Consider the following 14,290-nt stretch of genomic DNA (forward strand, 5'->3'; position numbering starts at 1 on the left):
CTTGCAACTGTCCATGTAGGTCTGGTCACAATATTCCTATAAACCTCCAACAAGACAAGTGTTATCCCCTGTTCTGCAACTTTTTATCTCTATATGAATGGAAGGTCAGAGCCTTAAGAATGGGCTATCCTGTATATTTCGATCTGTAGGTAACCTTCTTTTACAAAAGTACAGAGCCAGCATGACTAAGCACAGGCAACAGAGCACAAAAGTTAGAGCTAAAGAAATAGATTCAATATGGAGTCATTTGTTCTTCTCTGTTATGTGTTCATCGCCTCTTCTTGTTCATTTTTTTTATAGCACTCCATGATGAACACTTTAACCTCTGAAATTCTGTTTCACTTTTGTTTTTTGCTGTGTTTAGATTTTTGGTGTCTCTACAGTAGTATACATTATCCCCTGAACACAAGAAGTGTACTCAAGTTAATCAGACTAATCTTATTAGTTTGAGGGTTAAAATAATGAAGTATGTAAAATCCTGAACTTGTGGCATTTTTATATACAAATCTAACATCCATTTCTGTTAAACCACCCTCACAGGGCAGAAAGTAGTTTGCAATGCATAGTCTGGGATTTAGAGGTAAAATTTCAAGGTAGAACAGTCCATTACTCAGCTCTGTCATATACCTCACTTGCCACCTGGGTATCAAAAGGCAAGTAACCTCGAATATTACAAAAGAGCTACAAGTAGAAAACAGAGCCCCTCCCTCCCTCGCCCACAATGAAAAACAGATCAGCTCTGGTTAAACAGAATTAGGAGTCATCAGTTCTCTTCTTTGACATCTTTGTGGAATATTTGTTTTTAAACCACAGCTTGTCTGCCATAATCATCCATCTGTTGATTGTACACTCAAGCAATGCCCTTACGATGTGTTATGGCTGACTCGGAAGGCTAAACAGAAGGTAGATTAAGCACTTGCTAACTGTCCCTTTTGTCGGAAACTTGAGTTAGCTTCCCGTTTGCATATTTGGATAAGTGGAGGTGCTTGGGGATCTGCAGCTTCAGTTGTGCATTATTGCCTCTATTAATTCACCTTGTAAGTATACATATGTAAAGAATGCAATTTGAAATGACCAGTGATATTAAAAAATTTTTCCAGCTAATTCAAAGGTAAAAACATCAAATGAAGATATTGAATTGCTTATTATCATTTTAGATTATTGTAATGAATAAATGAATTAATGAATTAATAAAAAGGCCACACACTTAAAGCCTTAAATGTATACTGGCCATATGCATACATACTGGATCATTTATTGTCTTTCAGCACATTCTCATAATAAATCTCAATTACCTAATAGGATATTGGACTCCGTTAGCAAAATTAGTTCTAAATATTGAGGGCTTGGTTAAAAAGGTATTTTTGAAACAGCAGCAGAACAACTTTTTCAAGCACAGGCTTCTCGCAAGTACTCCTGTATTCCAGAGACTCTCAAAATAACAACTACCTTTCATTAAGCGCCTACTATGTACAAGGAAGTGTACTAGCTAATATATATATATATTCAAACAGATAGATATACACACACACTATTCACAACAACCCCATAAGTTATATATTCTTACTCTCCTTTTTACAGGTAGAAAGTTAAGGTTTTAGAGCTAACACAATATCTTTGATCCAAGATAATACAGCTACTTAGTAGAGATAAACAGTCCCTTCTTTTCCTTCTCCTCTTCTTGCTTCACCACTGTTTCTCACTTCCTCCTGGGTCAGGTACCTGGGGTGGGGAGAGTGGGCCCCACCGGGACTGAGAGCACCTCCACCCTCACAACACTCATCTGATCCTGTGTGTTTTCTGCTTCTTCCATTAGAGTCCTTAACATCTTAATCACAGTTATTTTAAACTCCCCGTTTGATAATTCCAACATGTACGTCATACCAGAGTCTGATTCTGATACTTGCTTTATATCTTCATACTGTGTTTTTCTTGCCTTTTGACATGACTAGTAATTATTTGTTGAAAGTTGGACCTGTTATACATGTAATAGGAACTGAGGTAAATAGGCCTTTAATGTGAGGGTATATGTCAGTCTGACAGGGAATTGGGCTGTGAATAATGTTTGCTATAATTGAAGGTGCCAGGGGTTCCAGATTCCTCTAGTTTTCTTGATTTTTATCTCCCCTCGACTTTGGGCTTCCCTAAGCACTCGTCCTCAGAGAGAATCTGTGTCTTCAAGCTCTTTCAGCTGCCACCCACCGTCATTTTACTGGAGGCTTGTTGGTGTGTTGGTAAGATTAATTTGGGGGGTGGGGGGAGGAATGGGATCAGTGATCTGATTAAGTCTCAGTCTTTTAGTGGGTCTGTTTCTCGGGTCTGTGACATTCACAAGTGTTTCTCCAGTGATGCAAGGATTTGCCCTTTTTTTCCCCTGCCTCCTACTCCCTCCCCCAAAAGATAGCATTCTCAGTCTATGTCCCTGAAACCCTAATTCCTGTTGACCATTCTTCCCTCGTTCGGTGAGACAGGCTGGAGTTAGAAGAATGCCTTCTCCCTCAACTCCAGCGGAGGTGCTGGCAGTCCTTCCCCTGGAGAGCAGACCTTTGCTATTGAGAAGGCTCCAGACATTTTTCACAATGTTCACTCTTCCCCTCCCTCTCCAGAGCCACAGGGGATCCTCCCCCTGAGGACCTGGCGGGGTTCTTGGAGGTAAATATGAGGAAAATATGTAAGACCTTGGGCCTTAGGCTTTCTCATCTTCATGCTAGTTTACACCCCATTTATAGCAATTTGTCAAAATTACTGTATAAATGTTCCTACCAGTTTATTGTCCCAGCAACTTCTACTCCACATAAGCAGATCAAGTTGTGACTCTCAGGACTTGCCTGTCTCTCCAGCTGTCAGGGAGGTGCTTTGCCCTGTGACATCAGTTCTCTGATGGGACCAAGAAAAGTTATTGATTTTCAGTTTGCCCAGATTTTTCTTATTGTAAGGATGGGAGTAATAACTTCCAAGCCCTTTACATGTTAGAAATGAAAAAAAAGAAGTCTTGACCTTTATTTCTTAAGACAATAAATTATGTAGCAATTATTTCAACTAGCTGCTTCCCTTTTAAATAATTACGAATTTTAAAAGCAATAGCAGCAACAGTCAATAGATATGGGTATGCCATTAATATCATCAACAATAAATTCACTTTCTAATTTTTTGGTCATTTCATCCTGTTTTCACATACATTTGAAACTGCTGCTTGAAGTAGAGGTTGTGATTATTCTTGATACAGGAATTGGCATTTAGAGGAACAAACATATCCAAGAGCATATAGTGAGCTAGTTGTTGCAGAACCAGAGCTTCTACCCAGGCCGTGATGACAATAACTCGTTTTAAAAGGCATGAAGTCCCCAATTTTGATATTTCCCTTCTGTAATCCGTAACTCCAACTGCTATATTTTCAAGCGGTGACAATGGCTGCAGGCTATTCTTTTGAGAAAATTGGATGAAAGGAGAAGGAAAGAGAGAGGGTAGTAACTATATGCTCAAGGCTGGATTTTTGCTGCATTTTTAAAGGGGAAGATTTGAATACATATGTAGTTTGAAGTGAACAAGCTGCAGAGCAGTAGAGTTTGAAGAGAGTGAGTGAATGATGAGCTAGACCCTAAGGAGCTGAGAGGGGACGGGTTAGGATGGAGGACGAATGACTCTTGTTTTGAGGAAGAGGATCCATTTCCCCTTTTCTCCTGGAGGAGTAGAGAGGGTGGGTGCAGAGGGGTTGTAACTGGGAAGGGATTTGAAGTTCAGGGATGGTACACTATATAGTGGCCACAGAGCAGGTTGTCTGGAAGCCAAGTCCAAGGTAGAGGATGGGGTACAAGCTGTTTATTGGGAAGTGCACCTGGGGGAGGAGAAGAAGAGGTAGGACTGGCTGAATAAGAGGTGGAACAGCCATGCAGTCCCAACAAAGCCTCAGCCTGCCAGCAGAGCAAGTGTTGGGAGCAAGTGTTGCCCTTCAGCAGCTCTTGTTGGGTCAAAATAGTTGGGCAGGTCCACCTCCCCCTCACCCAGTCAGCAGATTCAGGGGTCCTGGGGAAGGTGTGACCTCAGGCGAGGTGGCTCTCTGCAGCTGCAGAAGACCAGAGAGCAGGACAAGGCATCTCTCACTGTCCTCCTGCATCTCGGCCACAAGCCTCCCTTGCAGGGGGTCTGGAGCCCCCAGCTGCATGTTCACCACAATAGCTTTACATTTTTGGACTTGTGTCAAGTGAGGTCCTATTTTGAGGATGAAGTGTTAAAGGTTAATTGAGAAGAATGGTGATGATTTGAAATAGTCCCCAAGGGAGATGAGAGAGGGCCCTGGCCAAGGAAAAGTGACAGAGGCAAGTTGCACCAAGGGCTTGACAGTGAGTGGACCCCAAATCTGCAGTAGCACCATTCTCAACAGGGATGCAGCTTCAGGCAGATGGTGTGAACTTCTGTTAGAAGATCTTCTAGCTCCTTTTTGCTACACTAGCTGTGATTGGCAGAACTGGAACAGCAAAAGGAAAAGCAGGTGGTTATGTTTACCTAGAGCTGGATATTGGATATTGGCAAAGAAGGTACAGTAGAGGTACAAGGGAATCATGGATTCTAAGCATCACTGACATCTTCACATGCAGGGTTCAGGCTAGGGAGAGAGGTGAGAGGTCAAAGTCCACTTAAACAATATGCAAAGCACACCCAGGGCTCAAGGTCAGAGCTGGGGCCTCTGGGGTGAGAAAAGAGGAAGGGTGGAATAGGAGCCCCTCCCAGGGGCCATGGTCACCAAGCTGGATGAGCAGTGACCATGTGAACAATTCATCCAGCCAGGCATTGTTCTAGCATGGCTGATAGAGCAGTGACAAAATAGCAATGGTCCTGCACTTGTCACCTTTGCATTTCAGCAGCAGGAGAGAGAAAATGAAGTAAATGTTATGTTAGAAAAGTAAGTTAGAAGATAATAAGAGCTATGGAGAAAATACAACAGTGATGGAGGTTTGGGAGATGAAGATAGGCTGCAGCTTCACCCAGGGTGGTCCTGAAAGGCCTCACCAAGAAGGTGACATTTGAGCAAGGCCTCGAAGGAGGCAGGGAGTGCTCCATGCGGATATCAGGGTCAAGAGCTTTCGGGACAGAGAGGGTGGCAAGTCCAAAGCCCTGGAGACAGCAGCCTGCCTGGGGTGACCAAAACCGAGAGCATGCTGGCAGGGCCCAAGTGCATGAGCAAGGGAGGGAGAGGGCTCAGGGGCTACACAGCAGGCCAGGCAGCAGGGGACCTTACATAGGCCAACTAGGACCTTGGCATTGACTCTTGATGAGATTGAAAACCCATGGCAGATGGCATGACATCCAATGTACATATTTTAACAGGAACCTCTTAACTGTTATCTTGAGAAGAGACTGAATGACAGGGCATGCAGGTAGCTGATGGCTTCGCACTATGAGGATGTAATGTGGTTCAAGTAGACAGTGGTGGCTTCAAAAGATGCTCCGTCGTCATGTGTGTGGACCTGTCTGAAGGATTTGGAAAAATTCAGAGTATACCATTGGTACCTGTCCTCATGTGATCTTCATCTGCCCTCCTGCCCACCTCCACCCCTCCATGAGCTTTTCCCCCTCTCCCTGCACTACTGCATTCCATGGGCATGTCTTGCATTTCTAGTTTTATTTTTAAACCCCATCTCACACTAGCTTGGTATCTATCCATTTCCCACACTGACATGCCTGTCTGAGCACAGTTACTGATACCCCTCCATGGTCTTAAATAGCTTGACCCCTTACAACTCTCCCTGCTCTTCTAATTCTATGCCATCTCTACCTTGTTTATTATATTTTATTGCATACACCAGGTGTCTCAGGTAATTAGCTAGTCTTCTGTTAAAGATGTTTATATTTGAGCTATCATTGACATCAATCCTTTTAGTTATATCTTAGGAGAATGTTAGAATACAAATTCTGAAGATAGGCTAATTTTAAATTCTGTTTATTTTACCTGGCATTAAAATAAGTCAAATCAGTTTTTCTCAAGTTGGAAGGACACAAAGGACCACTTGTAAAGGAAAACATCATCCTCTAAAACTTCTCAGGTTGAATGAAGTTTTTTTTTAATGATATTTCTTAAATATGTCTAGATATGTTTATTTTTTAAATTTATTTGTTGGCTGCGTTGTCTTCATTGCTGCACACGGGCTTTCTCTGGTTATGTAGAGCAAGGGCTACTCTTCGTTGTGATGCTCGGGCTTCTCATTGCTGTGGCTTCTCTTGTTGCGGAGCACGGGCTCTAGGCACACGGGCTTCAGTAGTTGCAGAACAAGGCTCAGTAGTTGTGGGACATGGGCTTAGTTGCTCCGTGCGTGTGGGATCTTCTCGGACCAGGGATCGAACCCGTGTCCCCTGCATTGGCAGGCGGATTCTTAACCACTGCGCCACCAGGGAAGTCCCTATCTAGCCATAAATTTAGATATAAAAAAATGAGAGCACAAAACCAGAAGTATTCAAGTTAACTCTATGAATTTAAGATGGCAGATGCTATCATCTTACTGAAGTTAAGCCAATTCTTGGGGTACAAATAGGGCCCTGAGTGGTCTGATCTTAGCCTGCCTACAACCCAGTGCTTGGAACCTCAATTCTGCCACCTCTCCTCTTGTGAGACTCCTCCCCTCATACACTTGGCACCAAACCACAGTACCCTCACTTGTTGGGAATTCATCCCTGGAATTCACTCTGCCTTTGTTCTTTCCTCATTAGTTTCACAAAACTAAAATATGACTCCTTGCTCCCAAGGAGATCTAAAACTCAAGAACTGACAGGAAGCTGAATTTCCACAACAGTTTTTGGTGGAATTGCAGCCAACCAAATGATCCAGAATATAACTTTACTGATTGTTCAGATCAGAACAGCAAGTCTGAAATGAACAACTTCTCAAAAAGAACCTCAGGCTGCAAGTCTCCGTGGCCTCTGGTGGGAGAAACACAGCTCAAGGGGCTCTTGTAGCCTCGAGACCTAGCTCTCTTTCTTTGTAATATTGGACGTGCCTATGGCAATTAATTTATTAAGTTTTCCACCAAAATATTCACCTCAGGATTTCCATTTATTTTCTTGGACTACTGTCAGGTGGTGACATCACCTGCTTACATTTTGTTCATTTTTTTTTTATTTTTTTGTATTACCCTAGTGAACATTTAGGAACCACTTTCTCAGAGTGTGAAATGCTGTAACGTCGAAGACTAATGTGTATTGAATATAGTAACAAAGACTAAATCTCTGCTCCAGCATTTCATATGACCACAGAGTTTCAGAGCGGGAACTAACCCGAGTCAAATTCCTCCCTAAAATATTCTGCATAAGTAGTCATTTAGCCTCTGTCTGAAAACCTCCCATTGCTGGCTTATCCGGCAACGTATTCCATTTTTAAATTAGGAATTTATTCATATTGAACCCAAGGATACCTGCAGTAATTTTACCTGTGCATTTTCATCCTACCTTCTAGAATATTGCACACATCTAATCTCTCTCACAAAGGATAACTCCTTCACCCTGTGGAGACAGTCCCCTCCCTCCGCAGCCCACCCTACCCCGGGCAAGCGTCCTCAGTATTCTCCACGTTCTTACACCACAATGCAGAGAAATGGCTCAGCCTCAGTGCTGGCTTTGGCACATTTTCACGCAACCCATTTTCCTTAATAGAAATGTCAATAGATTCTGTCTTTCATTGATTTGATCCCAAAGAAACAGGTTTTTATATCAATTCTGTTTCCAGAGTTTATATTATAAATGACTGCAAATTATACTGTGGAATAATTCTATTTAAAAGGCAGGGATGAAACACATTTTAAATGGTAACTAGTATGCCCCATTATAGATAGATACATAGATAGATAGATGGATAGACAGATACACACATATATACATACATAGACTGACTTATGTATACATATGTATATGTTTATATATGAATATGATTTATTTATTTACTTTTTTTTTTTTTAGAATTGAGAAAATGTGAAAGCTTGCATAGGCTCTCACTGTCTGGGTAGAACTAGAAGGTGATGGGCATAAGACTGCCCTGGCCCTCTTCCCAGGTCCTTTCCTTAAGAGACCCTTTCCAAACTGAAAGGCAGCACCTTTAGGGAATTGACAAAGCCTCCTGGAAGGACCAGGCAAGATTCTAAACTATAGCCGAATCCCATGAAGACGGGGCATCCAGCTGCCCCATCTTCATCCTTCACTCTGCATGTGCAGAAGCCCAGCATGGAGGCAGAGGAAACAGGACATGATAAATAAGTGAGATGAGCCTACGTGTGCCAACTCTCCCTCTCTGTCCCCATGAAATCCTGGCTGTATATCAGGGATAAGTGACATGCTGGGCAGAAATGACATGGTGTCCTAAGGCCCCACAAAGGCCAGATCACGATCCGGAGGGGAGGAATGGCCTGGCCAGGGTCACGTGTGACTCCTTCCCAAAGAGTCACAATGGGGGCAGACTGAGCACCCTTGGGGGTGTGGTGTCTGGTGGTTGGTTACACCATGTTTTGCAGGTAAGCATTTGTGTCCCCCGCCCCGCCCCCCCAACAGTGACACTGGTCACTGGTAGTCATGGCTGCAGTGAGAACACATTACCGCACAGAATGGGAATAACACGTGGTGATTAATTCTTCTTTCCCACAGCTGGCTGCCCCAACTCCTTGATTAAGGAGCTCCATCACTTCAGGATTCTTGGAGAAGAGCAGGTGAGTCAGCCTATCAAAGGCTGCGCCGGGTATCATGGAAGATAGACAGTAATGAGGCCTATCTGGCTCTCTCCAGGGAGGCGGAGATGTCTCCTGACCCTCAGCACCTGAAAGGGGGAAGGGAGCCTATGCAGGAGTTCTGTGTGGGAGCACCCTTTCCCACTTCTATCCATCAGACCTGACAGGTTATTAATTGGTACATCTGCTACCCGCCAGAGCAGTACATCTCAGGACACGGCAGTAAGCAGGTACCACGTAGTGGCAGAGAAGCCCACAAACAAGTGCCAAGATGAATTGTGCCTAAGGGAGCGAGCATCACATACAACCCTGATCTGATGTCTGTGGGAGGATGTACAAGCTCTTTTCACCAGAATTTTGTATTTCGTGTGTTTTATCTGTATTTCACTGCAGCCACTTTCTCTATGGATGTGAACATGTGACATATACAAAGGCGGGCCCATTTAAAGTTGATTATTTAAATATTGTGCTCAGTGAGACGTGGCAGATTCTAAATAGATGTGCTAAGTTAATAATTCAGAGCGCTAAGTATCACCTCGATGTAGATGTAGATGTACACACACACACATGCACACACTTCTGACCACTTAAAAATAAATCTCATAATCCTCATATGAAATTACAGGCTCCATATTATTATGTTAAATCTGATGTCACGTTATCCTTGAAATACTTACACCATATAGTTTACAGCATGGTGGCTGACCTCCTTTATACCCCCTTACTGATTTTTCACTCCCAAAGGTAGTCTTTGCCCACTCTGACCAGAGAACATGCACTAAATGGAGAGGTGGTGGCTCAATTTTGTCAACAGGTTTTTGCTTTGTGTGTTTTTCTTTGGTCTGTGTGTGTTACAAAGTGGGACTGCCTGTTTCCAGTATGAGATTTCAAAAAGGGGATTAATTAGGGGAGGATGAAAAGCTGGAATCCTTTCCACCTCTTTGAATTAGTGGGTTGCAGTATGCCTCATTCACATTTTCATACTGTAAATTTCCAGAATAGCGAGCATGGATGTTTATTCAAATACAAGCAAAATCAATTATCCTCCATTGCAGGTAAGAGCTGATAACAGACCCCAAACATACCTATTTTTGAAAACACCTGTATCTCACAGCTAGTTTCCTGCAAAAGCCTGAGAGATTTCTTAAAGCAAGAATCCCTGATTGTTACCCTGAGACTTCTGCTCAGATGAGGGAAACTTCTCTTCTAACTTGTACCAATATTTGCAAATTGTTTCCATATTTGTTTTAGAGTCATTGTGTGATTAGTAGGGAAAGAAGCCAACTATAATCATCTCCTTAGATTTGCATGAAATTCAAGCCACTTTGCATTTTCCTAGGTATTTAATCAAGCCATAATCAAAATCAATATTACCCTGATCAGTTGTGATATATGGCCACTTAGTACATCACAGCAATATTGATTTTTATTTCCTGAAAAATCACATCTCCTTCCTTCCTTCTTTCCTTTCATTCAGTGGATACTTACTAATCACCTACTCATGTGCTGTATACCATTCTTGATTACAGGGAAAGAGGAGTGAAAAAGAAACCCCTCTTAAGCTCACATGCTATTTGGGGAAAGCTATTAATGTTATGTGCACACAAACATGTTCAGTATGTATTATGTTAGATGGTTATCATTGCCATGGAGAAAAGTAAAACCAAAAAGAAGCATAATGAGTGCTGAGGGAAAAGGTGAGATTTTACACACAGTGGTTAGGAAAGGTCTCACTGAGGCAGGTGCTATGTGCATACAGACCTGAAAGGTGTGAGGGAAGCATCATGGTGACATCTGGGAAGAGACTCCCAGGTAGAGAGTAAAGTGAGTACAGAAGTTCCGAAGCAACCATATGTGATGTTTATTTTACATAAAAAGTATTATATAAAATATGAGGTGTGGTCAGAATAGAGTGGGAAGAAGTCCAGGAGTGTGTATACTGGGAGCCAAAGGAAGGAAGCGTGTCTAGGAGAACTGATTGCCCATGACACGCGCTGAACAAGCAGGATGAGGCTGGGAAGTGAGCACTGGAATTGGAAACTTGGACATCACTGTGACCTTGACCAGTGGACTGCTGAGGGTGAAAGTCTGCCTGGATTGGGTTCACTGGAGAAGGGAGAAGAATGGGAGAGAGCAAATAGAGATACCTTTTTTTTCTTTTAAGGAATTTCACTATAAATAAAAACAAAGAAGTGAGGTAGCTAGGGGTAGGGAATGTGGGATTAAGAAAATGTTCTTTTTTATAGAAAAAGATAGCATGTTTATGTGCTGATGGGAATGATTCTGCAGAGGAACAGGGAGACTGATGATGCCGAGGAGAGGGAAGACTTTCAGGAGCAACGTCCTCGATTTGACGACTGGCAGAGTGTAGGTTTGGCTGGAGACGAGAGTGGGGACAGCTCAACTTGGTAGCAGTGGGGAAGGCAGGATACATAGGAAGACTTTTGCTGGTTGTTTCTCTCTTCTCAGTGAAACAGGAAGCAAAGTCCTCAGTGGAGAGTGAAAATGGGGGAAGAGTTTTACAAAGAGAAGAAAGGATAATGAAAGCGTCATTTAGGAGGACAGGGAGGGAATAAATACAGGAAGTGAATGAATTCGGAGCAAGAGCAGTCAGCCTCGGTGTTTTTTCTGTCACACTGAACTGTGTAGGCACAGATGCAGCAAAGGCAGAGGGTCAGGTTTAACCAGCCCCCCAAGTAAACCAAACACAGGAGAGACGCAAGGGGGGTGAATATAATGACTGAGCCTGAGACTTCAGCTGCGTAAGCAGAGAAGATGGATGAGAGGAGAGGGGGCTGGGGAAAAGGTGGGAGGATCCACTGGCTACAGGTCCCAGTGGGTTCAAGGAATCTTTGGAGTTTGGGTTTCAGAAGGGTTTAGCTGGAAAAGTAAGTGTTGGCTGAAGAATGGGATACCTGATGTTGAGATTGTTGGAGGCGCTGCGGTGATTGGCGATGACGAGGTTGGGGGGGACCAGGAGTGCTGGGGGCTGAATTAAGCCAGCAGAGAAGATGACTGGAAAAGTTGAGCACATGGGCTTAAAAAGCCAGGGTGTTGGAACTATGGCCCATGTAGACACTGACGTCCTCCAGAACTGTCACCAGAGGGGACTCGGAGAGAGTTCTGGTGAGTCAAGAACTGAGGCTTCTAGAAATAGGCCAGGGAGAGAGACAGGGAGGTGGGCGTCCATAGCCGACTGTGAAGGAGAAACAGTGCGGACAGAGCCTGAAGGTTTGAAAATCACAGCTGGAGGGTTTAGAAGGAGAAAGGAAAACTGTTCTACGTGGGGTGTTGCAGCTCAGCGCTCAGTGGTGCAGAGGGTGCGTGGAGAGAGCGTTTGAGGGGCTGAAGGGGAAGGAGCGCCCTGAGGCGTGAATCAAGTTCAGTGAGGGAAGGATGTGAGAAAAACACTGAGCAAGTAAGTAGGTTGAAGTTACGGGGCAGTTACTGCTGCCCAAGCTCAGGGGCAGGAGTTGGGGCAGCGGAAGGACAGGGAGGGAAAAGGGAGGCACAGAGCCGTGCGTGAGGTTCGGGGTCAGACCAGAGAACTGACAAGGGAGGCAGGGATCTCTTTGGTGATTGATATAAACAGGTCACCTCAGATATTTCTATCCTGATGATACATGACAAACCTAGTGGCCTCAGGGCAGATTGGTGACACAAGGTCCAGAGACGAAGCAGAAACCACCACTCCTGCCAGTGGGGGTGGGTGGCCTCACCGGGAGCTGGTGAAACTCTCAGGCTGTCTCTGGATGCTTGAGGCAACTTATATTACTTGATGAAATGAAATTTTTATATTGTGTGTTACAAGTTCCCTTGGACAAATCATTTTAGTCTCTAACTTGGCTTTTCAGTTCATAGAAAAGGAAGAGTAATGCACAGTTATCTCTTAGAATTTTTGTAAAGAAATAAGATTGCAAACTAAGTTGCAAATATTAAGTACTACACAAAAATGTTTCTGATTTAAGTACTATTTACACTCCATCAATAGATGAAACTAGTAGCAACAAATTAGTAAAATCAGTGTAACAGGGAACTATATTCAATATCTTGTTAAACAAAAAACATGGTGGAAAAGAAAAAATTAAAATTAAAAAAATAAAAATAAATAGATAAAATTAAATTAAAATAAAATAAAGCTCAGTGTAATGTTCACTTAAGAGTGAATTCATAAAACCTGTACAGATACTGGTCAATTACTGAGTTCATTACTGGATGGTGGAGATGCTGACCAGCTATCTAATTTCTTTGTATGTGATTCCTTTCCATTTTCATTGATCTTGAACAGGCACTTGACTTTTGAGATCTGGATTAAAAGTAAGTCATTAAACATTATAAGTCATTACCTTCCTAAAATAAAAATGCAATTCAAACTCCCTGGAATTTAGCATCATACATTTACTCTAGCTTCTTGGCCCTGTCTCTGATTTGTTTACAATTCACATTCATAAAGCACCTTTCATCACCACCCCCACCCCACCAAGTCCAAACTACTTGGCAAAGATACTTTCACACTGTAGGTAAGTAAAGCTACTCCAAAGTTCTAGGTGAGCCCTAAAGAAAACCGGTATGACATCTGTAAGTCCACAGGGTTTGGAGAGTCTTCAGAACTGTATTTCAGAAGTACTCTCACTTTTGCCAGCTTCCTCCTCTGGGTTTAATCAGCAGAAGTTTAAGCTTCATTTATTCAACAACATTTTTTGAATACCTTTTTGTGCTACTGTTGTGCTAGTGTTAAATAAAACAGCAAACAAGGAAGTCACAGGCACAAGCTAAGATGTAACCTACTTTAGATAAGGAGTCAGGACCTCTGAAACATGAAAGTTGAAAGGGCACCCACCGCGAAGTGAACTAGGATCACTTTCCTTCCAAGCAGAGGAAACATGTTCAGTGGCCCCAGAGGAGGAAAAGAGCTTGCTTTGTTCAAGCCACTAGCTAAAATCAATGTGGCTGGAAGATAATGAGCAAGAGGGACAGTGATGAAAGATAAAAGCCATCTAGACCATGTGGGCCATGGTCAAGAGTTTGGGTTTTATCCTAAATTCAATGGGAAATCCTTGAAAGTTTAAGCAGGGGACTGGCATTATTCAAATCACATTCTAAGAAAGCCAGTCTTGTTGCAATATGGACATGGTCTGGATGAAGATGATTGGCAGAGGAAACAGAAAGAAGTGAATATTCAGAGGTAGAACTAAAGATCATGGTGACTGATTAGCTATGAGTCAGGGAAAGGAAGGCATCATACAGCTCTGTTTACTGAGATGGGTTTGATGGTAGGAAGGTGAAGAAGAAAGCATGGAATCGGGGGTCAGTTCTGAATATCTTTGATATGACAGGCATTGAGAAGGAGATAAGTTGGGATTTGGATGTGTGAGTTGGAGCTCAGAAGAGAGGGAGGTCAGGGGTCAGAGACAGATAAATGTGGAGTTGCTGGCATGTAGGTGGTATTTTATATCCATGGCAGTTGCCAAAATGAGGTAAGAGAGGAAGAACCACAGCTGAACCCTAAGGAGCACGAACATTTGGAAACTTGGTAAAAGAGTGGCAGCCAGCAAAGGAGACCAAGAAGAAGCCTCAAGTTAAAGTAG

At 43.0% G+C, this 14,290-nt stretch overlaps 1 protein-coding gene across 3 annotated transcripts in view; it reads left to right on the forward strand.

The window, feature by feature from the left end:
- PRKN (parkin RBR E3 ubiquitin protein ligase) overlaps nt 1-14,290 on the forward strand; it is a 1,257,866-nt gene that overhangs the window by 1,050,759 nt on the left and 192,817 nt on the right. For all 3 annotated transcript variants that reach the window (XM_057738154.1, XM_057738155.1, XM_057738156.1), the window contains one exon: nt 8,623-8,684. In XM_057738154.1, the coding sequence (XP_057594137.1) occupies nt 8,623-8,684 (62 nt within the window). The remainder of the gene's footprint in view (nt 1-8,622; nt 8,685-14,290) is intronic.

The sequence above is a fragment of the Hippopotamus amphibius genome, chromosome 6, assembly GCF_030028045.1.
Source record: "Hippopotamus amphibius kiboko isolate mHipAmp2 chromosome 6, mHipAmp2.hap2, whole genome shotgun sequence".
In the NCBI taxonomy this organism is placed as follows: Eukaryota; Metazoa; Chordata; class Mammalia; order Artiodactyla; family Hippopotamidae; genus Hippopotamus; species Hippopotamus amphibius.